Below are 27,943 nucleotides of genomic sequence, written 5' to 3' on the forward strand. Positions count from 1 at the left end.
CTATTACAGAATTAAAAATTTCTTATATCATCTTAGTGCCAACACAGAACATAGCATTATCACAGAAAAACAACAATGACCTTCACATACTTCAAGAAGAATGTGTACTTAAGTATGATGCTAGTTTTAGAAGAGTATTAATTAGTAAGAGGGCAAGCACTAATTTACCATGTGCCTGCATGAAAGTGATGCAGAGTAAAACAGAGTCTGAAGACCTCCACTCCAGCATTCATTTCTAGTATATAGATTTGTTTGTGCCTAATGAAAAGCAGAACATTACGAATGTAATTAAACAGTAAGATTAGGATGAAATCAGGAACTGCCCGGAAGGGCTTCCAGCTAATTAGAATGGAAGCAACATCAACATCCCTTTAAAGTTCTCATGTAATCCCGCAGTGTTTGCTGGAAAGCCTCACAGCACCTGCACAGACAGCTAAAGCAACACTGAACACCTGAGAGAGGCCCTGAAGTGTTCCTGCCTGGAGCACACCCCTTGGCTCACCTGCTTCTGAAACACAGCGCTCACTATGAATGTGCCTGTTTACTGACACTCCATAAAGCCAAGTGTTCAAAACACAAGTTCAAGCTCAGGGAAAATTTTCCAACAGCAAACAGTTTCAGCTTTCCAGATTGAGGCCTTTGTGATGCCTGGCAAAATGTGAAATGCCCATGAATAATCATTTGAAATAGTAGCACTGAGGTAGGACTGAAGCATAATGTACACCTCACAGTTTACTCTTACTGTCTCCCTCTTTCATGAAGTAGACATCTCACTACTGCTACCCTATTCTTTCCTCTACTTCCAAAAGCTATGTGGTTAGCATTTGATTAGCACTTTGTATACTATTTGTACATTTTAAGTAAAAATTACCCATATCCAATATAACTTCATTCATGCTATATAAATATAGAAGCAGCAAAGAGAAATACCTTATTTAATTTGACTTTTTAAATATATCTTTACCCTTCTTCAAAAAGTTTTCAGAATGGCTGGCAACTGTTAAAGGTTGATGTTATAAACCATTACACTCAAGACAGCAATTTCTGTTACTAAGCAGGTGGATAGGCAGGCTGTGCACATGTATCTGTTTGGTCTTGCAGCTTGGTATGACTTAATCAAAAACTCCAACAAAGTCAGTTTACATAAAGACAAAAGTGCAATCTGGCTTCAGATCTACAATATAGACAATTTCATACAGACAATGTCATCATAAATAAACCAGTTATTTTACCAGTCTCATTTTCTACTTAATTCTCAATAAAACCAGTAAAAATTATTCTTCAGTTCTGCTTTTCACTGCAGGAGCTAAAACACCGTAGCCTGCTAAAGAGTAAGACAGACAATACAGTAGCTATTTCAGTCAGGTTATGCTAACTACTCAAGAAGGAGGAACATTCACTTTCAGGTATTTAATTTTTAGATCCCAGTGGAAGAAATACTGATGACAAAGAAAAACCATTCAGATTCAGAGCACTGATTTTATTTCACTTCAGATATTCAGAGAAGAAGTTTAGAGACAATCCATGATCTCCACCTGCAGAAGAAGAGCTCTGCCATGACCTGGCAGTATTCCTCCAGTAACTCACGTTGAAGTGGCAATGCTCTCTGACTGACAAAGAGACTGAAAGGCTCCAAAATAAGTAGCATATGATCAGAAGAGGAAAAACTACTCAAAATACCACATACATGAGAGCACAAAAAAAAAAAAAAAATCTTCTGAAAGCTATGTATGTATATAAAGAGAGTGACTCAATTATGAACCTCTGTAGACTTCACAGGTGTCTTGGTACCTAGAGTTTATGCCTGGTGATCCACACAGATACACATGTATTTATTTAGTATTCACCAAAACAAAAATCTTGGCCTGACCAAATCTAAACAGCAAGCAAAGGAACTTTGCTTGGGGAACTTCAAAAGAGTAACTGTGAACACAAAAATAGTCCACCAGTTTTCTAAAGACCTGAAGGAGAGACAAGAAAATAACCCTGTCACCAGGGGGTACCAGATCAACTCAGTTAACTAATCTGCATTAATACTGTCATTAGCAATGATCAATGCCCCAGGTCTACATAGAAGGGTCAATTCACTATGCCAAGTCACATCAGAGGGTGATGAAAGAAAATGTCTGAAAAATAAAGAATTTGACATATTGCGTAATACTTTGCTACTAAATGAAAATGTAGGAACCCTGCAAAAAACTCTGCACGATCCTCATGATCTCAAGAATACAAAATACGTACTCAGATAATGCACGCAAGCATCTTTTTACTGATGTCCTTGTGTTCACCTTCCTTTTTGTTAGAATAATATGGAAATAGATAATTTATTTTTCCATCTCTCCAGAGGTAAACTACAAAAAAGTTTCCGCTACTGCTGGTTCATTCTTTACCAGGCTAGGTTATGTATTCTCACATGCTAACAGTAATCATCATCAGAAAGACACTGAATCTTTCAGTACTTTAACTGCTGAGCTACTGAACTTGTTTCCTATAAATCTGCTTATCTTTGTTGAACTCCACCACCTCCTCAGCCTTTCTTCTAACCATCTCCCATGAAACCCTCGAGTGCCTCATAGTCACCCCCTTTTCTCCCTCGTGTTCCCCACAACTATTCTAACAGAGTAAAATACAGCACAGGCTGTTAATGTTAGTGATCAGCTAACATTAAGCCAAAAAGAACAACTAGCTGAAACTAAAACTGCAGCCCTGTCATCAGTGAGGCCATGAATATGCACCTCTGATACACATGCTAATTTTCCACACACCAATCTGTACTTTAAAAGTACCTTTTAAAACCCCTCTCTCCTTCCTTTTAAATCCAGGTGAAATTGCTAGGAGTTAGAAGCTGGAGGAACTGAAAAGAGAGTGAGGATAGGCAGGTGATAACCTCACCTGATCTCCATAACCTCAACATTCTCTTATTTTTCTACACTTTTCTAGCATAATCAAATAACAGGTCAGTTGGTATGTTATCTAACTGCATCTACAGAATAATTCAGTTAGAAATACACTGAGATATTGATGTAAAGAGTCAAGCTGCTCCAGCAGTGAGCCAGGATATAAAAAGAAATTCCTTACTTTTTCTGTTCCAATTTAGATTTCTGCTTTACAGCCCCATGTCCTGGCACAGGACTCTCATCCAAAGACTCCTGAAATACCAAATCAATCTACTATTGTAAAACTTACATATCAAACATTTACTAAAAATCAAACCAGAAGATATATGATAAAAAAAATAAAAAAAAAGCCAAAGACAGCTTGAGTTGAAAGAGCTTCTTTCCAGACAGCTGAACAACCATCATAGAATCAAAAAACAAGGACCATAAAGGCACTAGAAATACTTGACACAGAACTTTGTACACAGGTAAGTCTACACACAAAATTAAATGCACTTAGGCTTAATAAACATTTAACTTAAGAAACATTTTACTTATATGAAAACTGAACTTTCAATAAGGGTTTAAAGATTATCTTTTCAAAAAAAAACCCCAAAACCAACAAAAAATATGTCATGTGTGTGAAAAGATATACCTTCTTCCTCCAGTTACTATCCATGTTTTTAACATCTCATACTGTTAAGTTGCAGGAATTCCATACTCAGACGCAGAACAAAACAGGATTATTTTTTGTGAAAAGACACTGAAAAGCACAGTGGAGAAACTGAGATGAAAACATGAAGAAAAGTTGTTTTGATGTTAAGTTACAAATGTAATGTTGATAAACAGAGCTTCAAAACCATTAAAATCTATGACTTTAAACAAGCAAATTGTCATTGGAAAAGATCCCAAAGTAAAATGGAAAACCACATTATTTCTGTCAAGAAAAGAAAGATGAATTCCCACATGTAAATCAATTCTGTTTAAATCTACTCTCAAATCAAATCTCTATTTCCCTTCATCAACCCTCACCCACATCACATACTTGTTTCTTAATGCCACAGAAGTAATTTACTGAAGTGCTTAACCAATGGCTGACAAGCAATTGACCACCCATCAACTCTCTAATTACCAAAGGAACCGAGGGTTTGGCTACCTTCAAACAGTTAGTGTATTTCCTATCCCTTTCTGTGTACAATATCATAAATACACAAGTGGACAGTTCAAAAATCAGAAGCTGTATGAAGATGAAGCTCTATGCTACAACATTGTGTTAAAACAGTATTTGAGAGTCTACACATTGACCTAGAAAATTTGTGCATCTCCCAAAAGTATTTGCAGGTATGCTGTCATACAGGAAATCTAATTCTTCATTTAGTTCTTAATTAACTTCCATAGTAAGCAGTTTTGTACTAAAAACGTTGAAGAGTAGGACAGGCTGAACACCACCACCATTTGTGCCCAGCTATACATAAAACAGCTTTACTGTGATGTGCAAGACAAATGGCATTACTATGAAGGGTTCCCATATTCTCTCAGAAGCAGCTGAAACTTTGGTTAGGACAACACAAAAACTATGAAACTGCTTTTTCAGTTTCCTTATTAAATAGATTTATGCTCAGCTGTGACAAATATAAAAATAGTGACTTTGTGAAGGTTTGGGGTCTGTTCTTTTTACTTTTTTAAACTGTTGACTGAACAATCTCAAAATATATTACTGTTCACAAAAAGCTGGGAACGGACACTCCCATGCAACATAAACTAGATAACACTGGTAATTAAACAGGTACACAGCAGCAGCAGCTGTACTATTTTTTCAGCTTACCTGAGCTACAGAATTTCTAAGGATCATAAATCATTGCAGAAGTTAGTCACTGAGCTATTAAAGGCTTTGAGGACAAAGTTTGACACAGTCAGAAGGAAGATAACTCAAGAAATCAGTTTGAAAACAAGCATTTGTTTTCCCAACAATAAGTTTCAAAATTACAAATGCCAATCAAGTCATTACATTTATGTTAATTAAAGTCTTTCAAGGCAGTCTCATAACAGAAAGCAAGTTAGTGTCTACATTACAAAGGCAAAACTAAATAGAATGGGATGACAGAATTACCTGATGTTATTTGCATTGTGTGTAATGCTGATTGTTTACACAGTTTACTCAGAAAACTTTAAGACGAAGACAAATTCAGTTCCCTTGCAAATATCTTGGACTGCTGAGTGTGCTTGACACTCCTTACTGCCTTCATATGTGGCAACAAGGGACTAAAAATTGCTCATGTACCATAACACAAAAAACCACAAAGTCCTGCTAGTAACTGTACTGTATCACTCTCTAAACTACTCCAAAAGAAACAAGAACTGAGATAAAATATTCCTCAGGGTCTGGAAAGATCAAACAGCAGCAGGACTTAGAGAGCCTGGTCACCCATGGCAAGTAAAAAATCCCTTATGTCATTTATCAACAGCTTCTATGGAACTGAAACACTTCTTTTTAAAATTCTCATCTGTGCTTACTTTCACAGGCACAGGGCAACACAAAATAACACAGTATTTGTGTAATTAAGTTCCATCTTTCCTGAAATTATCAGATCAAATTACGTTCTCAAGCCCTGCTACAGATGTCAACAATTATGGACCTCCATCACAGGTCAGACGCAGTGCTAACAGTATTAGCTACCTTACACATCCCCTGGGAGCTCCACACTCTCCTTCTTTTACTCAAAGACCTTGCCAGTATTACAACTGACTAGAAGCTTTGAAACAGAAATATTAATCAAGTTCTTTGTTGCAGCAGTATAAATGCTATTTTTAAGGTGTCTTTAAGTTCTATCCATTACCTACAGACATATCCAACCTCCCTTTTGCATATTTCAAATACAGGAGTGAAAGCTCCATCACTGCAGAATGCTGAAGATCTGAGAATGTGCTTTTTCTTGCCCAGTACATTCTGAATACTTTGAATTCTTCAACTCTACCAGATACCTGGTAAACAGCAACTGCATGAGACATAGATGATTTGTTTGTAATCACTAGAGAGGTGCAGAATGAAAACAGCAAGAATGCAAGGGCAGCCTGGCCTCTCTCAGGAGCATCTATGAGGAAAACAATCACAGACCTTCTCTAGTGGCTATGAATATCTGAAAATGGCACTCACATTTTAGTCAAACTTATTAGTCTAAATCACACTGAAAAAAGAAGCTGCTAGGACAGATTTCTCACTATGGCACTGCTCTAAGTTGTGGTGGGGGACCAGGAATAATCTTTTAGCTCCCGCTGAAATTTTTTTTTCTCTCCCAATTTAAGATGCACCAAAATCTATGAAGAAACACAGAGAGGCTTCCTTCTTTGAAGTAGCTGATTTTCTAAAAGGTTATTGAGATATTAAAAATACTAAATACTTCATTACATATTATACACTATATAATATTATACTATTAAAAATACTAAATACTAAAGAAAGTTCTGGGTAAGCATAAAAAAGTTGGAATTCTTTATTTTAGAGTACAAATCCCAAAACCCATATAACCAGGATTTATTCCCACTAAGTATCATAAAAAACATGAAGCAAAAAGGCAGACATGGGAACAGAAATCACTGCTTAGGCAAAAGGAATGAAGAGAGAAAACCTATTGAAAATGACATGCAGAAAGAGGTCCCTATACCCAATACAGAAAGATACAGTCAAGTTTCACTGAAAGGGGATAAAGGAAAGCAAGCAACATAAACTTCAGTTTAAGGGCCTTAAAAAGTATCTCAATAACCCTATTGCTATCAAGTGCAGTTTACTCTGCCAATCCAAGTGGAGCATTATGGAAAGAATCATGTAATTTTTCTTAGGAAACTGCTAACAATTGCTTCTAACTGTTCATCTCTCAGTAAATGATAATCTGAGACGTGTTGCCTCTTGTGGCTTTCAGAGATGCAGCTATAACTGAACAGTGCTTGTTACTAAAACCTGAGTTTTGTCTACACAAGAACTTCCATCACAGTTGGCACTGAGATTTCTACTAGTGCTTTCAAACAGGTCTGGCACAGACATAGCAGAGAAGTCAAAAGTCTGTTAATGGCCACTGCTTCAGTAGGATATCAGCAATGATCAGTAAAACCCTGCCTACAGCAGGAAGTCACTCAACACATTTACAGTAGACTCTACACGGCACTTTGCTCACTTACTGAGTGCACAAATGCATGTAGAAATGGACTGATGCCCCTCCGGCTCTCTACCAGCCCTCACCAGACTCATTATGCAGTTTTCAATAGCACCACACTCCCCTTCACTGCTCCAGGTCACCACTAAAGCAACATCAACTAGAAGAAAGCCATATAAAGTCAGCCTGTCTATAGAGAGACTATAAAAAAACCTACATGCAACAAAACACACATTTTGCTAATTTTTTTTGCCACAATCAAAAACATCTTCTGGGGTACAGCACTGGTGTGTATTAGCAAACTGGGAGATTACAGCTCTCTGCTGCAGGAAGTTCGAGTCAACAGAATTTTTACATCCCCCTGATGAGTAAAAGTGAGTCCTGACTCCTTATGAACAAAGTGTAAAAGCTGTTTATAAAAGACAATATCTTTCATTCATGTGATAGTAGAAGAGAAGTATGCTGAGGGAAGTCTGTACAGATACCCATTCCATCCTCATCCATGTCTCCCAACTCTCCTTCCAAAGTTAAAGAAAGACTAGAATAATTAAAGTCTGCAACAGACTATGGGTAAACATAGTTTGAGTTGTGAAATGACTTATTTTGTGGGTATTTTTGGTGAGGGAAGATCAGACACACAAATCTTTTTAATTTGTTAGCTATAATTTACACTACTCCTCATTATCCATCCTGCCCTCTAACTTTTACTTCTGCAACTTCGTAATTCCAAAATAACATGTTAACTAGGGTTTATTGACCAATGGTTTATTGACCAATCAGTACTAGAGCAAAACAACATATTTATGGCTATTATTGGAGAGACTTCTAGAATCTTAAAATATAAGAACCAGTCATTTGACATTTTCTTATAATTAATTCCATAAACAAGTCTGAAGTTGAATATGAAAGTTTTCTGTGGGGGGGTTGGTTGTTTTGTTTGGGGTTTTTTTTAAACTTCTGTGCCGAAAGGAAAGCTGAAAATAATCCTTCCTAATGCAATGCCTCAATTTTAAACAAATTCAAGTATTAAACAAGTATTAAAGGTCAGGTGTTTGTATCAACCTCTAAAAGATTTGTGCTCCTGAATAAGTCCAGCAAGTAAAATCTCATGTGCTTCACCACGCTATGTTATGAAGCAGCTGTAACTAATAAATAATTACTAATTAATAAATTTTCTGAAGTGGCAACTTATCTCAGAGTTGAATAAAAGTGGTAAACTTACACTTCTTAAATGGTTTTTAGAATTCTAAAAAAATATAAACAAACCCAAAAATTATTTACTGAGAATTTATGACTGCAAAACAATTAAAAAAAAAAAGGAAAACTCAAATGTACTTACTTTGATAGGAGCTGTTGAGAACTTGACTTTTCGGTCTGGCACTGGATCTTCCTCTTCAGAAAGTCCAGGAAACTCCTCATATTCACTGTCATACATATAGTCCTCCAGGCCCTCCAAAATTTCTTTGCCTTCAGATTCTTGGATTTCTGGCTCTGTGTCCCTGTCATCATCAAAAGCTGCATTCTCTATTCCAAAATCACTGAAGTCCTCACTTTGCTTTTCCAACACTTGCTCCTCTTCTTCAGTATCCCCTTCCTGCTCTAGAACATCTTGTACTTGTATAACCAGACTATCTCTTACAGATATCCCATCTCTCTCTTCCTCCCAACTGGTCTTGCTGCCATCCATAAACTCTTCTACCACTTTCAAGGCGCAGTCACTTCTCTTCCCTTCCTGTACGTGACATACAAGCTTCTGATTCTCTTGATCAACGTGATCCTTCTCCATGCTTTTTTTTTCATGCCCTGAGGTCTCATCTTGTGCAACAAGCTCTGTGCAAGTCCCCTCTGTGGGAGAAACCCAGGAGCAAACACTATCTGATGTCTGCTGAGCCTCCTGAACAGGCACACTGCCCATATTCCATGTGCTTCTCTCAAGTACCAGTTGCTCTCTTTTATCTTTTCCAAGTGCCTTGCTCGGCTCATCTCTGCAGATCTCAGGCACTTTGGGGAATGCATCCCTCTCCAGACATCCTTCAGCAATAGCAGATTGATTCAATGTCTGCTGGCCTCTCAAAGGGTCCTGATTTGGAGAGCTATCATTTTTGGAAGTTTCTTTGGATTCTTCAGTATCACTGTCACCCAGAAAGCTTTCCAGCCTCCTAGAAATGGGCCCTGCATTCAGGAACGAAGATTTGGAACCACTATTAGCATGTTGCTGCTTCAGCTCCTCATTACTCTCATTTTCAACTTTCTCCAGTGCAACTGGAGGACTTGCTTCTGTATTAAAACCGAAGTGGTCCACCACATTGCTGCAATCAGAAGATGAACCACGTCTCCTCTTATCTTCACTTCTTTCACATTTGCTGGGGGAATATCTGTCCACTGAGCTCCGTTGTTTTATATTTCTCTCAAACAGCTTCCTGGTCTCTGAAAATTTTTCTGCCAGGGCAACTTTATCCAAGTCTGCCTCATCACTGCTACGGATGACTTTGTCAGCAGCAGAAGACATGGACAATGAATCCACAGGACCACTGCTGGGGCTCGTAGTTGTATTAAGAAGATTATTTTTTTGGACAGTGAGAAAAGATGGACTACCTGGAGAAGATCCATACTCTGCTGCTGTGGCCCGGCTGATTAATTTGGTCTCAGCAGGTGGACTGTTTTCACAAGAGGTTGTGGAGGAAGAGCTTCCCATCTGCAGAAACATGTTTTTGATCTTGTGCACTCTGTTGCCATAAGTGGCAGCTCTGCCTCGACTGTGTGGGTCACTTCCCCCTCCATTGGAAGAGGTGCTCAGGTTCTGATGCAAGCCTGTTTTGTTGGAAGCATTATCAGGATTATTTACACCATCAAAAGTGCATTTGATAGCATGGAAATCAGATTTGTAAGCATTTCGGTGTGGAGAAGCACTTCTTAAAGTCCTTTCCCCCTTGCCTTCGGTTTTCATCATTGTTGAAGAGAAAGCTCCTTCCACTCCTTAAGAATGGGAAGAACAACTCGCTAGCACAAAGCTTCCACACTCCAACAGCAGGCAGCGTAGATCCCACAGAAGATCCCAAAAGCAGCCTTTCACTCAGTCAGCTTCCCTGCTCGCATTGAAATGGAACGCAGGGGACTCTACGTGGAGAGAAAGAAATCAAAGGGCGTGAATGGCCACATCGGGTATTATCCCCAGCGCGGATCGCGGTATCCGGAAAGCCATCTGCAGAGAGACAGAGAGTTTCCATTAACTCGGGGCCTCGCCGGCGTGTGACACGAATCCGAAACTCGGGGTGGGAATCGCAGCCCAAGACGTCCCTGCGGGATAAAGCCCATTGTGTTCAGCCGGGACGCGCGGACCCAGCTGCTCCCCGGGCACCGACCTGACGGCTCTGGCGGGGGATGCGGCGGCGGGCGGCCCCCAAGCCACCTCCGGCTGCCGCCCCACCGCTGAGGGCCGTCCCGGGCTGGGCCAGGCCGGGTCGGGCGGCGGGGGTGGGGGGGGCAGCGCCGGCCCTTCCTGCCGCCCGGGGGAGGCCGGGCCCGGGCCGGACCCCGCGCACGCACCGCGGCGGGGCGGGACAGAGGGGCCCTGGCTCCCCGCGCCGCCCGGAACGGGGGAAGCCACAAGTTTCGGCCCCAAGTTGGGGCTTCCCCGTGGCGGCGCCTTTGCGCCGCGGGGCCTGCGGGGCGCGCAGCGGAGCCGCCCCGGTACCTCACCCCAACTTTCCGAGCCAGCCTACCTGGGGGCGGGGGTCCTGCCGCCTCCTTCCCCTCAGCCTTCCCGGCCGCCCAGCGGCCGCACGCACCACGCCATCATTATCCGCCGCCACAGCCGCCCGCCTTTCCTCCCTCCCTCCCTCTCTCCCTCCCACCCCCCCGCCCTGCCGCCGCCGCCGCCCCGCGCTCCTCACTCCACCTTCCTCCCGCCCCCGCGGCGCGCTCAGAACCGCCGCCCGCCCGCGCCGCTCCCCGGCCTCACGGTGCTCCGCGCCCTCCTCCGCGCTGTGTCTCGGGCCCGCCCGCGCGCTCCTTCCCTCGCTCGCACACAAAGAGAGGGAGCGGCGGGCGCGCCCCTGCTCCTCTCTCCCGGCGCCACGGAAGAGAGGGGCTGGGGGCGGCGGGCGCGACCGGCCCGAGGGAAGCGCCTCCCGCCCCGGGATATACCACGCCATGGCGGGATACGGGTTTCGGGTGATACCATGTCGGCGAGGCGAGCGGGCGCGGGGCAGGGTCGGTGGGTGCGGAGCGCTCACCGGTCCGTCCGCCGGGGGAGCTGGAGACGGTGGGGCGAGGGACGCTGGAGAAAGGCGAGCGCCGAGCTGCCGTAATGCTGCGCGCTACTTTCAAAGCCCGGGCGGCCAGCGCGGCGCGGAGAGCGCCAGCCCTGGCTTCACCGCAAAGCAGCGCGGTTCCCGGGAGGGAAAAGTGGTGACAGCTGCCACGACCGAGGCTCGGACATCTGGAAGTAACAACAGTACCAAACATTCCTTTTTTTCCCCCTCTTCCTTTAAAAAATCAGCCTCCCTCGAGCAGGTAGGTGTCAGAGCACAGGGGGATCCACAGGCGAGGCGGCGCCCGGACCCCGCGCACCTGCTGCCCGCGCCCCCGGCGTGGGGACCCGCGGCGCCGAGCGCGTTCCTGACAGGTTCGCGCAGGAGCGGGGGCTGAGCCCGCTGGGCTCCCTCGCACGATCCCCTGGCTGGAAGTCACTGCAGCTCTCCAAGACTGGGAAAATCATGCTCGTCATCGATAGCCCTAGGCAGTAATAACCGCAGTTTTGCGAGTAGTATTCCATACGTTCAGTTCTCTCGTTTGTTAGTCCAAATAAAAGCACTGCTTCAACCTATTTATCAGTCAAAGACAGGATTGGGATGACTATTTCATTTCATTTCATTTTAAGTTCCGTCCATATATAAAACTCACACAAAATTATTAGAAGAGCACAGAAGCGTACTGGTAGTTACCAATTACCTGGCAACTGTTGTTGGCACCTGGCACCAAATTGTGTAACAGTTATTTAGAAGTCTAAATACTTAACTTCTTGAAAAAAAAAAATAGCTTCACTGGTTTATTACTCAAGTCTGTGGTGAAATTTACACATTCTCCCAGACATCCCAACTGACTCTGGCTTAACTTGGAGTCACCAGCTTGATCTAACATCTATGTTATGATATTTCACAGCTTTATCTAAAATCTATGATAGAGTTTCAAATTAGTCTTAATCATGATTTAAAATAAAATCTTATTATTGATACAACAGTCTTTCTAAAACAGAGACAACATTGTTCAGACCTTCCTTTGTGTTTTCAAACATTGCAGGAGCAGTGGAATTTCACCAAGACCTGTCGTTAGCAGTCTTATGTACACTTGGTAACACCATTTTAAATAAAATTTTAATACAGATAGTTACGCTGTAAGAGCAACAAATGTTTCATATTTTGAATATGTAGGCTTTATTAAGAGCACCTAGAGGTGATCTCCTGCATGTTACGGAGGTGGTCCTTCATATAGCATTTGTAGGTTGGGTTGAAATTACAAGGTTTAACCACCATATTTCAATAAATAGTCTACAAGAAGCTACCAAACAAATGTTTTTGTCACAAACTAAAGGTATGTACAAGGTTGCTCAGCAGTTTAAGCACTGTGAGCAGAGAACATTCTGCATTCTGCTCAGGGAACCTGGCAGTATATAGGAGACTGTTCAAAGAAAAAAAGGTAAGAGTTCAGGAACAACAGAAAAACAAAGCCCAAAGCAGCTCTTACCATGCTCAGGAAAGCCAGTGGCCTTTGTACTGGGTGCTGGCTTAAAGAGGCTGGAACAGGACAATACTTTTATGTTTTGAACTCTCCCATAAATGACAAAGCAGGAATTGTGATTAGAGATCCTGAAAACAGATTTAATTGCATCAAAGGACTCTTATTTCTTTACAATTTCTCATCATAACTAGGAAAACATACACATTATTTTGCCTAGCTGTTGTGCTTAGGAAGGATAATATTTATCTAGGTCAGTTTTCTGGATTTTTCTAGTGGGAAAGACTCTGAATTGCATTCCAGATGAGTGCAATGTGAATGTGAAAGAAATAATTTGTTTGCAGAAATAATTATTAAAAAGATAGGAAGGTTTCAAGATAAACACCTCTGGATTTTGAGCAAGAAGTCTGGGAAGTTGGCATAGTTTATGATTTCATCATAGTGAATAATTGCAATAAAACCTGGGAAGAGTATCTTACCCATTCAGTCTGTGGTACTTTCCTTGAAAGATGATGAAACAACAGTGAGTAAGCAAATGGTTTGCGCTGAGCATGAAGCATCTACATTTTGTTACCTAAGCTTAGGGGAAAAAAATGTGAGCTTCAAGGGGGACCTTGGCAGCACAAAATCTTCCTGGGGAAAAAAGGTGTTGCTGTATATGAACTCATGAATCTAATGAAAACAGATAAAGAGGAAAAATTTTCAAGGAAAAAAAAAATAAATTTAGGGCACTTCTATGAATCCAGTTGTTAAAGGTACAGGGAGGTGCAGTGTTTATTTCAGATGTACAAAAGGAATCTGTTTCAGTGATCATCACAGTGTTTCAGCATCTTCTGAGCAGAACAATGATCCTGTGACTACTCTTGTCTTGGTTTTACTGTTTTAAAATCCCTCTCTTGTACATGCATGACTGTGCTTATGGTCTGGGGGCAATGTTGACAGAGGAACAGCAGACACTCACTATGACTTTATAAAAAGTGTCTAAACTAGAACTGCACAATGAAAAGACTCAGAAGGTCTAGACGAGGGAGATGTTCGGCTGTTGCTATGAAATTACCCCCTAAGAAAGCTCCAATAATTATGTAACTACATGGGATTAGCGAAACTGTTGTTTCTTAAATGGTTTATATAGTTTCAGCTTGTAAGGACAGCCATCCTTTTATACTTTTAGGATTAATATAGCTAAATGTAGCTAAAATGGGGCACATGTATCGTGGTCTGGATTAGTATTTATTGATACTGGTGGGTTCAATTGCTGCTGCTCATTCAAGGTGAGCATTAGAAGCCACTAAGCATATGTTCTATGCCAAAGAAGTTTCAAACTGGTCTCATCAACCCATTAGCATACATTCATCAACTCACAAAAATTTTGCTCTTAAATCCTTTTAGAAACTGAAAGACTTGAGCCAGCAGTGCTTTGGCTGGGGACTGGCTGGTAAAGCTCCCTGGCCTGAGTGAGCAGGACACAGCAGAGAAGGAATAAATGCCTCCCAGAGCATGGAGAGCTTGGCAGCTGATGTAACAGTTCAACAGTCTTAAAGCTGCTGATCTGCTGAGCTGAAAGAGCCAGTGTGAGACATACCTAGGTCTCCAGCATTCATTGCAAAATTTAATTCTCTGAACTTTTTAAAAGTTATCTGTTTTATCCACATATTAGCTTTATTATGTAACTTGAAATAGTCTCTCTACATTTGTATTTCATCTGTTTAATGTGAGTTACAGCAGTAGTTTTAAGTAGAACAAGTCAGTGATTTTTTTTTATATTTTTACAAAAAGCCAGGAATAGAAGGAATAATTAAGCATTCAGATGTCCACAACTATTTCTGTAGATTTTATAAGTTGTATTTTAAGAAAATATTTTTCTGTCATTTAGGAGCGATTAAAATGTTCTGCAAGTATTTCAGTCATATTCAGGAAAATTCAAACAGCAATTTTGAATTTGAAATAGAGCACCTTCTGTAAGTCTGGCTGGTAATTTTGTGATTTCAATTATTAGAATTAAGAAACCAAACTGTAATTTTAGAGGACTACTTATGTTAAATACAAAACTAAAATAATAAATTAGCATTTTACATTCATTATTTTGTAGCACCATTTCACTAAAATAAAGTAGAACTAAAATCCCAAATTGTATTTAATGGCCAATTGCATTTGATCAATGAAGGAGGAGCAAAAATTTTCAGAGAAGATGAAGAGACACATGTAATTTGGTAAAGGCAATGCGTCAACGGCTGTAGACAGAAATGGAACAAAAATCTGCAGGACATAAAGCTCAGTGTCTAAATATGGTCAAATCCAGGGAAGACATTTCCCAGGCTTAAGAGCTGGACCAGCCAAGCTGTCATATAGTACCATGTGAAAAAAAGATGCAAAGATAACCTAGAAGAAAGTGACAAAAAACAGACCACCACTACTCTAAGAGTTACAATATGTGATGGTAAACTTGGGCAGATTTCAGAATGGGATTCTCCTAATAGCTTGCATTTTGTGTACAACATTACAGTTGTACAGCAGGGTCCTAAAGACTACAAGTGTTGTGGGTGAAGAAATGCTCTAAAGACAGGAGCTAATTAAATTTGACTCAGTTCCATTCAAATTGTGCTGGGTAATGTGGCAATTTACTACTGCATGCCAGCAGTGCCATGGAGAAAGTCTGAGACATCCTTGTGTTGGTCTTTGTCATTGTGTATGATGACATACATGTTTAATACTTATTTTCATTTCTAAAATTGAAGACACAGTGGTTTGGGTAAGTTAGTGCCTACTCGAGGCTTTGATTCTCTTCCTTCAAACTGTTCCCCAGCACGTTTAAGAAGCAACAGGTAAAATACAGTGGTTCAAGCTGAAATAACTGACAGCTAATCCTGTAGTTTTATTTTTGATTTCTTCTGCTATTTCAACCCCTGAGACTCTCCCATTCTCTCATTTTGTGGTCAGCCAAACCAAATTACCAAAAAGCCTTCTGAATAGAGCTGTTCTTACTGGTAGACGCTGTATTTTATAAGCCAAATATCTAATACATATGCTATAACTAGCACTTTGATCTAGGAAAAAAATCACTATTAGTACAAACCTTACTAAGATTTATTTTAAGTGCAAGTAACTATCATAGTGAGCAATGTTATTAACAAGGTATCAGTATTCAAGACTCAAGTCTTCAGCTTGCCTGGTTCTCTCTCATTGCAGTAATATTTATGCCACAGAAAACTTTAAATGTAGGATATGAAGTGGAATTTTAGAAATAGCTCCAGCAAAGAAGGGCTGCCTTCTCTCATTCCCCAACATATCTGTCATGCAAAACTCCAGGGAGGTGCCATTCTGGTGAATCACACATCAGTGTCTACCTTTCTGGATTAAATTTAATAAATCAGTATTTTCTTTGCTGCTTGTTCACTCTCTCATAGGTCCTCTCTGCAGAAAGGTGAATTTAATTATTAGTTCTGTTACATCCTTCTACAGCCCACCCAGGATGATGTTCCTCAGAAATGCTCTGAATTAATACCCTAACCACATCTTCTGGCCACAGAACATGAATGTTAAATGAGGGCTGGTTGAACATTGCTGAAACCTGCATTGAACACAGCTGGCCTGCCAGTAGATGTTACCAGTGGTCTTTGAGAACTGAGGAAAACTCCTTATATTACAGTTCCAAAACATATTGAAGATGAATGTAGAAGAATTTCTTAAGTCTCAAGAATCTCCTGAGCCTCAAAGTGAAATATTGGCAGTCGAATTTCAAAGTTGCATTTATAAAAAGAAAGGCAGTTATTTATTGCCAGGAAGGCTGAACAGAAAATACTCAAGAGTTTCCTCACCTTACAAGCCCCATTCCTGAAGTGCCCAAGCCATCAGACTCACTTGCTACATTGTCAAATTCATGAGTGAATAAGAACAAGGTAGGAAAGCAATGAGCACAGTGTAGAGTTGTCTGAAATGGTGGTTCAAGACCATGTTGGGTTTCTTGAGCACAAAGAACAGATGTCGGCCTGACAAGGAGGCAGGAGTCTCAATAACAGCATCTCACTGAAAGCTGTTGGAAAATGAGTCTGTGAGTGCATTTTTCAGCTTCTTAACTGCAGTACTGTTGGCACAGCCTTTACAGGATTGACAGGATTTTAAGAAATAAAGTTTGCAGTTATTGATGATTTAACTGATTTCCAGTGCAAGAAACATGCTGTTGTACGGTCTCTGTTTGCTTCTGAGTGTCTCCTACTCTGCAAGGACTTGTGAAGATGGGCCAACTGGTTCAACTAGATTTGACACAGGCTGAGAGTTTTCAACAATAGTTATGTTGCCACTAGCTTCTTAAAAATAGGGAGCCAGAGGGACAGAGGAGAGAGAAAGACCTTGCAAGATCAATCAAAGGAAAGGTTACAGCAAGAGATCACCCTTTATAAGCCTCCAGATAATCCCATATAAGCCACACAAGACTGAAACCTGATGAATGTACTAGTCACAAGAAAAGCCTTAGTTTGAAGTTGCATCTTTTTTAACACCAAAGTCAGTCAGCCAAGAGACACACATTGGGAGTGCAACTGCCTACTTTAATACCAGAGTTCACAGCACAGTTTTTTAGTCTGATACACTAGTTTCTGTCTGACCAAGCGGTTTTATTCAAAACCCCAAGTGTTTGTTATACCGCTCTATGTATGCATAACATACCTAAAGTATTTTTCAGATAAAAGATGACCTTAAATCCTTTGAAACTAAATCCAAATAAGCTATCTTATTTTTAATATTCAAATTCCCTAGTATTTCTTAAATCATAGCTATATATAAGCAAAAAGACAAGCATACAGAGCCTAGAGTTTAGACTGCCATCTAAAACTAAACCAATGCAGTTTAAAAGCAGATCAAAAGCATTCTGTGTATGTTTCATACTGAAATATTAGTTATATTACAAAAAGCAAAAAGCAGAAGCATGATCTTACACGTAGGTGAGCTCCTTCCCTCAATAATTAATACTTTCAAATAAATAAGGCAGTATTTTGAAATTCTGTCAGTCCAAATATGGGTTAACACCATCTAGAATATACATAGAAAAAAAACAACTAATAAAACATTAAAGTTAAAAAAACTTTACAGGAAATAAATTGAGCTTCAAAAATACAGTTATTTTGTACAGGTAAGTTTGAATGATAATCATCAGATAAAGTGAAAACAAAAGATAAAACAGGACATAGGATTTAGATATTGGGTATCAATTACACTACAAAGATAAAATAATTTTTAGTCAAATTTAGAGCTTATTTTGATGCTTCAAAATCAAAATGCTCAGATTTTATTTTGAAAATACATTTCTCATTTAAAAACATTTTACATGACAAAATATGTATAAAGCATTGAGACTAAAGAAATTCTTTTGCATTAATAGGAATTGATTTTATTTTTCTTTTAAATACAAAAATTTGCATTTCATTTAAACTGAATGTCACCCCCCCTTTATTTTTAATTTAGGCTTTAAATTCAATAATGCATTGTCCAGATGTACCAAGAAATAGCAAATTTATGACTGAAGTCTTTCCTACTGTAAGGCCTAAAGCAAGTGGGAAAAAGAGACTTGAATTCCCCCAAACCAAGCAAACTAGAGATCTATAATTCTATATCTAATCTGATATGATCATATCTAATCACCTAGCTTCATACTATTCTAAGATGACTAAAATAGTACCTGATGAATAGAAGGCTTTAACTGCATCTGCACTGGAGGAACACCTGACAACCACTGGTTCAAAAATCCGATCTAATTTTAAAAAATTGCTGTCAGACATTTGCCTTGTCACTCCTAAAACAGTTTTTAAAATATCATTAGCAGCTGGAGAGTTGCCACTGTTTCGGCAGCTACTAGTAAGGGATTCACTTTGACAGAATATTGATGCAATTAGGCATATTCAAGATGCATATCAGTACTCTCTGGGAATATAAAGTGTTCTTTTCATTGGTAGGCTGAAGTGTCTTTTTTCACAGTGGTTGGAACCAGACTGCCTGATTTCCTAGGTGTCACAGCTAGAGCTATTTCAGAATTTGGTTCCTAGGTTTTCTGAAAACAAAGCACCAGCTTGTTTTGTATTGCTTATTTTTGGAACAGAAGGATGAAAGGCTATTCACAGTGACTTTTAATGCAGGAAATACCATTGAGAGATAATTACTCAACTAAGGGACCTTCAACTAAACATCCTTTTGAAACAAAGTGTTAAAAAGATCACTCTTACATCATTCTTAGTGTTATTCTTACAGCAAAAGTTACTGAAGATGTACTCATTTAAGGGGCAAAACACTTATTTCTGTGTCTTCATTTAAGTAGTAGTGTAGTACAACTAGTGCTCAGAAATCAAGTTATTGGTCTCAAAAGATTGTCTGTCTGTATTTAGTACCTTCTTACACCATGAGCCTTAACATTTTCATTAAGACTTTGAACAAAAGAATGCATTTGTCAATTAATCTAAAGTGCACTGAGATAATTATACAATCATGTTCCTTCTGAAATTAATGTGCTTTTGATGAGGTTCGTGAGCAGAGTCTTTAAAAGCCACTCCACATACTCACTTGGTGCCTGCAAGCCAGCACTAAGGCAGAGGTTTACCATGACTGTGATACCATCTAAAATGTCAAGCTGGCAAGTCCACAGCCTCCCACCGGCACTTGGAGGGCAGGTCTCAAATGTCACAGCATGGGAAACAAAACGGGGATATTCTCAAGTACAGCTATGCTGAATCATAGGAAATTGAAGAGAGCTTCACTTTCATTATAGACTTTCTCTACACTGAGGTTTAAACCTCTAATAGCAGAGTTACAGGCTGAGCCTGAAAAGCTGTACTTTAGTATGGTCACAACAACTGCAGTTTCAGTTACAAAAAAGCTGATTACAGCAACTGGATTTAAACATGAAAATAAAACCACAGAGCTGCTCACATGGATGTCTTATGGGATGAGTAGATGAGTACAGAAAAACATCACAAGACATAACAGGAAGGACAGTAGAATCAACAGAGTATTTGCCTTGAGGCACAACTTAGCTCTGATACATTTACTGTCCCTATAGCTCTAGGTGGAGATCACAGCCCTGTGGTAAAGTGTGCTGGTAGTGTAAATTATGCTGTGTTTGTAATCCTCCCCAAGACTGGTGTCCTAATGAGACTTTGGAAGACTTAGGTCTAAGGAGACTTAGACTGCCAGCAAAAGCCCAAGACCTTGTGTGTGCTAATGTGTCCTATTTGCAGGTCACACAATAACCTAGCGTGCCTTTTGGCAAGATCTGTTTTGGAAACATGGATGTGCACTGGATGATCTTGGCTGCAAACCTTTCCACAAAGTCATTGCCCAGTGCTTGGGCTGACATTCCAAGCCACTGAGCATTTTGAAGCAGCTGCCCATTTTTAAACATCAGTAATAGTCAGAAAATAATTCTTGTTCCCTAGCTGTTAAGTTTCTTCCCAAAATTACTTCTGAGATGCAGACTAGGCAACATTCATCTCTGCAGTAACAAATGCTCAATAACTTGTCTATTTGTGTTTTAATTGTTTTACTTTTACTGTTATTTTTCATCACCTGTTTTCCAACCCAAAAGACTCTCCAGTACAGGCTAAGGTAGGAATTTTAAACTTGAGCAGGGTCATCTCTGAGTTGTTTCAGTCTCATTGATTTGATCTTTTTTTCTCTGCCATGAAAGCTTTGCAGACATGGTGTAACTACCCAGATTTTCTGGAAAAATACTAGAATCAGTTCCATAAACATAGCAAAACCCTTGGAAATTATTCCAGAAATAGTATCTTTCAGGCATGTATGAAATACACAAAAGGCATGTGATGTGGAAAAGAAGTTGAGTTGAAATAAATGGCAATATGCGATGCTCTACTAATAAAATAAGTTGATTTACTTAACATTCAATTCACATTAGACTTCACATATGTTCAAAATATGACCAAGTTAACTCTACTGGAATCAGACTCTGCATATTTGGCCTCACTATGAAGTACTGCTCCTCTGTGTGCCACAAAGCCTTAGTTCACTTTCACAAACTGAGACAAAAGTGTTGAGCTGGTTGTACTTGGTGTAGTTTCCTTCACACCCATTTCAGGTGATGGGAATGAGCACATCTCTGCCAACACTGAAACAACACTCACAGACACTTCTACTGTGAAATTTGACCCTTTCTAGGTATATGGAAATTTGGAGAAATTATAGGATAGGAATGCAATAGTAAAGCATTCTCTTTAAATTTGTTTGAGTGCCATCTTATTCAAGATTTTATTAGGTGTCACTAGGTGAGAGCTACATAGCTTGTTCATCACTCTCCTTAGCTTATTCCTAGCTAATAAAAGCTTGTAGTCATAAAAAGTTGTTATTGTGTTTGTTCACAAAGTTTCTTTTGTACTTATAATACACATTTTAAAAAAAGAATTCCCTGAGTCATCTTCTCTTTAAAATAATATACTATGAAGTTCCTTCAAATTAGTGCAAAAATACATATTCATCCATTTGTCATGATGAAGTTCATGTGAAAAACCTGTAATCAATCACAGCCATGGCCTTTTCTACATTTTCTGCACCCTGTAATCTGCCCACTAACTGCACCTCTTTGTGGGTTACCCCTCAAGCCCCAAGCTAGGCACCAGAAAACAATCAAAAATACTTTTGTTCTTACTTCAAAATTAATTGAATTAAAGGTACAAAATAAGAAACTTTCAATTCAGAATTAGATGAATCTTTTCATTATTAACCGTTAAAATAAAAGTTTTAAATAACAAAGTTATCATAAAAAAAAAATCACTATGTTTCGTGTTAGTCATTTCTATCCATGATTTTACTTCTTAGGGAAAAAACAGTTTTGGAAAATATCCTTGCAAAGGAAAGCACCTAGAGTAGATTTTAAGTCAGTAGGTATATCTGTCTTGTCTTTGCTGGACTTATGGACTATGAAGGAGATCCAGCGTTTCTGTAGATAGTAAGTCTGAAAATCTGCTCAAAACTCTGTTTTATCCAACAGGTGCAGCCATCAATGTGGTCTCATCACAACTCAATAAAAACTATTATTCTATAAAACATACTTTAATGTATAAATTTATTACATGCCCCGAAGTTCCACTGTTCATCTTCACCAAAGACTGTGTTTTATCCCGCTCTGGAGGCTTCTTTCTGTTATGCAGTCATTTTGTTAGCCTGTCTAGACCACAGTGTGAGGTCACCATTATACCATCTGTTAAACTTGTTTGGGTTAGCATATCTGCAACTCAGTTCAGCTCAAATGTTATTAGAACATGCTCAAAAATGAGGGTAAGTCAGGCCAAGTCATACCTCCCCAGCATAGTACAGGTTCTATGATCTATAAGAAGTAGATTTACTATTACAGATACTATAGCTATTATTCTGTCACAGGTTTATTACAGAAGTATTTAGAAGCCATTTCAAGCTAATCTTGAAATATTTTCATATGAATATTCATCTGAATTTACACTAAAGTCAGCATATTTATGTGGCATGACATTATTTCATTTATAGCACTGGAACAAATGCGGGGAAAATGCCTGTAATCTGAAGACACGTGTCAAAGGAAAATATTAGATTTTAATATTCTGTTTGACATTGTCTAAGGCCTTGCCCATAAGACCACAATCTCAGTCAGATGATGGGGAAGGAAAAGCACCATTGAGTGGTGTTTTGTGAAGATGCCAGTGTGACCCCTCCATCTGTGGCTCCAGTGTTTCAGGGCATACAGATTCATCAAAGACAAAACTTGCAGACCTGTTTAGTTTGATGTCAACAGAAGCAAACCAAATGTTGATAGTGAACTTCTATTTTGACTTAGCTTCCAATGAACTTCCATGCCAGAAACAATTATTTACATGCATGTGTTGCAGAAGAAGAAATATAATGAGTGAGGTTTTCTTTATCCCGGCTTGGAGTGCAACAAGGTGATTAATACCTTGTTCTACAGAGAAATAAAACATATTTTGAAGTAAAATCCTTTTCTGGAGACAATTTTAAAAGAAAAAATAACAGTAGCTTTTGTTTCATGTTTTGTTTGGGGTTTTTATTATTTGGGGTTTCTTTGTGTTGTTTGACAGTAAAACATGGAGAAATAATGCGTAGCACTAGATACAGCATGTGTTCAATTTCTTACGCAGTTTTTTGAAGTGAACACTTTGCAATTAGGTCCTCAGGATTTTTTTTTGTCTGTATTTTCTTAAATATTATAATTTTGTCCCAATATCAACCCCTAAAGAATGCCAGTGATGTCACTTGGACATCAAGCAACTGACCACAACTGTTTTGAGCGTGACCATCCACCCAATTCCTTATCCAATGAGTGCTCCATCCATCAAATCCACACCTCCGCAGTTTAGAGACAAGGATGTTGCACAGGACAGCGTCAACTGCTTTTTGATGGGTAGATGATGTCAGTCTTTCCTCCCTCATCCACCAATGCTGTAAATCCATCAGAGAAAGTCACCAGATTAGTCAGTCATGACTTGTCTTTAGTGAAGCCTCCTTATTTTCCATGTGCTTTTCATGTATTTTCTCAGGGATGGAAATATACATTGACCTCTCCACTCTGTCCTTGAAATTTTTTTCCTTTATGCAGGTTTTGCATTTGAATTGAGTAGTGTTGCACATCAGCAGATACATTCTCATTTAAAGACCTGAAATTTTGCAGACTGCAGTAAGTTATCAGTTCATTCCTTTTCAAACAAATCCTATTAGTTCACTTCAAAATATATTCATCCTCTTAAACTACAGTAATGTCACTCTGTTGGGAAGGCCAGTATGAACTGATACCATTTTTGGGCGGCTAGGATGTTCTACCAGCAGGAAATTAATGAAATCAAGGAGGAAAAAAAGTTGATTTTTTGCCAGTGCTTGGAATATCAGTTCTGCCAATTGACTGTCATCCACTACTAACAGATGTGCTGTAAAAGCAGATGAAATTCATTGTTAGCATATTGCTTGGCAGCCAGAGCCAGTTACAGAATGGAGAATTGAACCTTTATAACACAAGAATTTGCATATGGACATTACTATGTACTTACATAGAGTGATAAGTATTTCCAAACTGGTTAAAGGAAGGCCTGACTAAACTCACATTGTATTAGTATGCATTAGCATAGCTCCTTATTTCACACATAATACAGAATATTTTCACTATTATATTTTAGGCTAATGCTTTATTTTTGCTGATCATACTTCTTGCTGTTTATAAATGTTTTTCAAGATAGATTACACTTTGATGCCTCACAATAAAAGTGTATAATGATTTCCAGGAAGAGAAAAACTTCTGTTTCTTTTTATGGAATATGAATTAAAAAAGAAGGGATTGGTTTAATTACATCACCTTGAAATATATACATTTAAAATAAGTTCTAATTCATACAGTGGTACTTTAAAATATTTTACTGTAAGCCTTGAAATAAATGTTTCAAAACTAATTTATATACTACATATGTGCATACCTGTACAGAAACACATCTTTCATTTTAAGTTAACTATATTACCAGCAATATTTAAAAGCATTAAATGTGGGTTTACTAAGGGCAGTAGCTTTTTCAGAACATTTCAGAACATTTTTTCTTAAGTCAGATGTTGAAAACATTCACATAGATGTGGTATGTAGAAATACCTTTGCTTTCTATCAATCAAATATGATAAACATTTCTATACAAATTTAATTTGCTTCATGTTTACAAATATGTAGAGATAATTCCTTTCCTTCCTTTGGGAAGTCCTTCCTTCCCAATTATGCTACTTTAAACATACTTGATTGCTATGACAGAACTATTCGCATAATTACAGTTTTACAATGTAACATGGGCTAAATCTCGAAATCTATTTACCCCGAAAGTCTCACTGACATACACTGGACATTTATCTGGGGAGGAAGAACCAACAAAACTCCAAAACCCTCTCTTTCTAGATTTTTTACTTCTTTGGAACAACCCAAACACTCAACCTCCTTCCACAACTATGTACTTAATCTCTCTTTAAAGTTTTGCTCTGTTATTTTCTCAAATGTTGAATAAATATTTCCTTTCTGTAAAATATATACTCAAGCTGAAAAACAGAAGGTCTGCTTTGGCTGTTTTGTTGCATTCCTGTCATGCAAGACATTCATGTGTCTGATTTACCTAGGCAAAGCCAGTGCTGCTGCAGTGCACTCTACAAACAAGTCTAAGATACTCTAAACTCATTGCTAAAACTCAGTGATCAGATCTGACTATCTCACTTTCCAAGCCCTGCCAAACCCTCATCTACAGCTCCAACAGTTTTCCCTATTCTGTGTGTTCAGAAAGCTGCAGCAATTGTCATTCTCCCAACCTGTTGCTTTCAGATATTTGCTATCTATTCTCATGCCTAGGGTCCTAACCTGCCCCCACCCCCCAGATTATAGTCTTTCACTGAAGACTGTGATTGACTGGATTCTAGTCTCCATAATATAATTGATTAATGTTCAAGGAAGCACGTTTATACACCCTTATGCTAAAGAGGTAAAGCCTATTATCTGTTTTCAGTTAATAAAATGTATTTTTTCAATATTTACTCAATATTTGCACTGTTTGCTCAATAAATGAGAACTTCACTGCAAATTGTTAAAATAATAAAAAAATAGAAGGAAAATATTTATTAGATAATCTCTGCCTGTAGACGGACAAATTTTCAACACAAATTAATTCTTTAACAAAGGTTTCTATTTGTTATTAACTCTGAAACTGGCCATGGAGTGGTGAAAGAGGTAAGGAATGCACATGAACAAAAAAGGCCTTTCTTTTCGCAACAAAAATTTTGGACAGTTTTCAGTTTTTATTTCAAACCTCCTATGTTAGTAAGTTTGTTTGTTGTTTGTTTTTGTTTTTTTTTTTTTAATAATGAAAACTCCTTTTTCCAGGGATAAGACAGAAATTCAGGAAAAGAAACCTAGAACAACCAACCAGTTTATGAGAGTAGTCTGCCATTGAAGAACAGCGTTGACAGGCAAATATTTGACCAGACTGAACAAGGACCCTGCTTTTCTAGGGAAACTATTTCCATTTTCAGTGCATATTGCTACACCCTTCCACTTTGCCCAGTGGTGTAGACAAGAGTGATGAATTCCCACTCAAGCCTGGGTGCCTGGTTGTACCACCCCCCAAGGTGCAGTCCCTGGGGCTCTTTGAGTAGCTAGATTGAACATTTTGAATGTTGAATAATTTCATTGAGATGGCTGCTATTTGATTTTACATTTCTAAGAAAGAAGAACTGTGATTTTGTTCCCTAACCTAAGTATTGTAGCCGTAAAATAATACATTCCACAAAACATTCCAGAAAGCTATTGCACTAAACAGAGCACTGAATGCTTATTCCATCTAGGATAACATCATTCTTTTATTGTTTGGGAGACCTATGTTTATCTCCTGAAAAATATCAGTCATCTTTCTTCCCTGCTGTCTTTGCAAAGTTCCCCTTCCCATGGAAAAATATAATTTCACAAGTGCTCACTGACTTAGCAAGATATACTGTGGGCTAAAAGTGAATTGCAGGTGCAGCTAATGGTCTGTTCTAGATGTTTTGTGCTGTTTGGTGTGACAAGTACAGGGAAGATCAGTCTGTGAAGCCTGGATGTAGTAGGTAGACTCGTAGGTGTTCACGCCATAAATTGGATCCAAAGTGGAAGCAAATGAAAAACAAGGAAAATGGGTGGATATAGGAAACTAAAGCAAACAGATTACTCACTTAGAATTATTGCCGTTGGTAGCTTACTTTCTGCTTCCTGCTTCATTCATGTTGATTTTTAGGGTGTAAATGGGAATAATACTGGTCCAATTTAGGAAGGTTTTATTTAGCTTGTTTTCTGGCTTCTCTGTGTGGGGAAATTAACAAGACTGTGGATTGCTGCGGCTCTTTTTTATTTTGGAAAACAAAATCTGAACAATTCTTGGAAACTGGGGAGTGAAGGGGAGGTATTCCATATATTCCATTAATCAGATTTCCAGCAGCAGTTTCTGCTTTGAAAAGGCTGGTTAAAGAACAACGTGAAATCTTACAACCAAGTTAATTCTAATTCCTACTTTTATTCCTAACTGACAAAGGAAAATGAAACCTGTTCAGAAATCATATTTAAAAGTCTATTTCCTTATTAAATGACAAACAAGCTTTCAAAGTAAAAGGTGAATGGACTTAGTGTACAGAAAGGCCTAGTGAGTACCTTGGGATGGAAGGGTTTTCAAGGGCATCATAATGCCTGGAATCATAATTCCTGAATCCAGGAAGCTGGATTTGTTGAGAAAAATGTTCAAAATGGTTCTCACAAAGACCTACACCCTTAGTCAAGTTATCCCACTTATTTTTTGGAGAAAGTAAAATTGATGTTATTAATCAAGCATTAAATTGCACAATAGATGTGCAGTATCTTTTTTATATAATTAAATTCTATATTAAAAAATAATTTAAAAACTAATTTTCTAAGTGTTGTTGGAAAAGCAATCATTTGTGTGGGTTTTTTCCACTGGTAAGTCATGCATAGCATACAGAAAGGAGAGGGGTTGTATAAAATCCACACACCCCAAACCAAAGCAACTTTTTATAGCATGCTGCTTATGGTGTAGAGGAAGTCAGTTATTTGTGTTAGTAACTAAAAGAAATTTAAGTTGTCTACAATTTAACATATATTTAGCCAGGCTTTTGTGGCTAAAACATAACAAAACAAAAGAATGAGTCAAATTCTGATCTTGTCCTGGGAAATATTCATACTGTTACAATTGGTTTTAGCATAAATTGAGATTAGAAACTCTCCCAGACAGTGCAAGAAATTGGCCCAGGAGATGAGAAATATAATTCCAACTTATTCCATGGTCATATGATAACTCTGTTGAGCTGTACAAGAAGCTTGCTAAGCATTATGCAATGCACAGCCATACACAGTTTTTTAGTATAGCTGATATTTGATGAGGGAGATTGAACTCAAATATATTTATCTCTTTTTGAATTCAATTAAATGTCTGGGTAGAAGGGAACAGGCATAATCTCTTTTCCAAACAGCTCTGAGATACTGAAAAATGCTGAAGGGATGCAAGGAAACTGAGCAGGAAAGATAGATTTCTGCATTCTTCTTACAGAATGTGAAGAGTAACCAAGTTAGTACTTTAATTTTGTATTATCTTAAGTCAATAGGTTAATTCTTTTGAGACACACATTGGCATTGAAAAATACACAGTG

At 38.8% G+C, this 27,943-nt stretch overlaps 1 protein-coding gene across 5 annotated transcripts in view; it reads right to left on the minus strand.

Moving 5' to 3' along the window:
• Window positions 1-11,002, minus strand: part of LOC131579860 (neurabin-1-like) — a 40,809-nt gene extending 29,807 nt beyond the window's left edge. The window contains exons 1-2 of one of the 5 annotated variants that reach the window (XM_058840346.1): window positions 10,986-11,002; window positions 8,364-10,226 (exon numbers count right to left, since the gene is read on the minus strand). In XM_058840346.1, the coding sequence (XP_058696329.1) occupies window positions 8,364-9,974 (1,611 nt within the window). In that variant the 5' untranslated portion in view covers window positions 9,975-10,226; window positions 10,986-11,002. Of the gene's footprint in view, window positions 1-8,363; window positions 10,227-10,746; window positions 10,860-10,922; window positions 10,940-10,985 lie in introns of those variants that run through there. The other 4 variants (XM_058840348.1, XM_058840347.1, XM_058840349.1 and 1 more) reach the window with 4 other exon arrangements.
• Window positions 11,003-27,943: the final 16,941 nt, after the last annotated feature.

Source organism: Poecile atricapillus, chromosome 5, assembly GCF_030490865.1.
Source record: "Poecile atricapillus isolate bPoeAtr1 chromosome 5, bPoeAtr1.hap1, whole genome shotgun sequence".
NCBI classification, from domain to species: Eukaryota; Metazoa; Chordata; class Aves; order Passeriformes; family Paridae; genus Poecile; species Poecile atricapillus.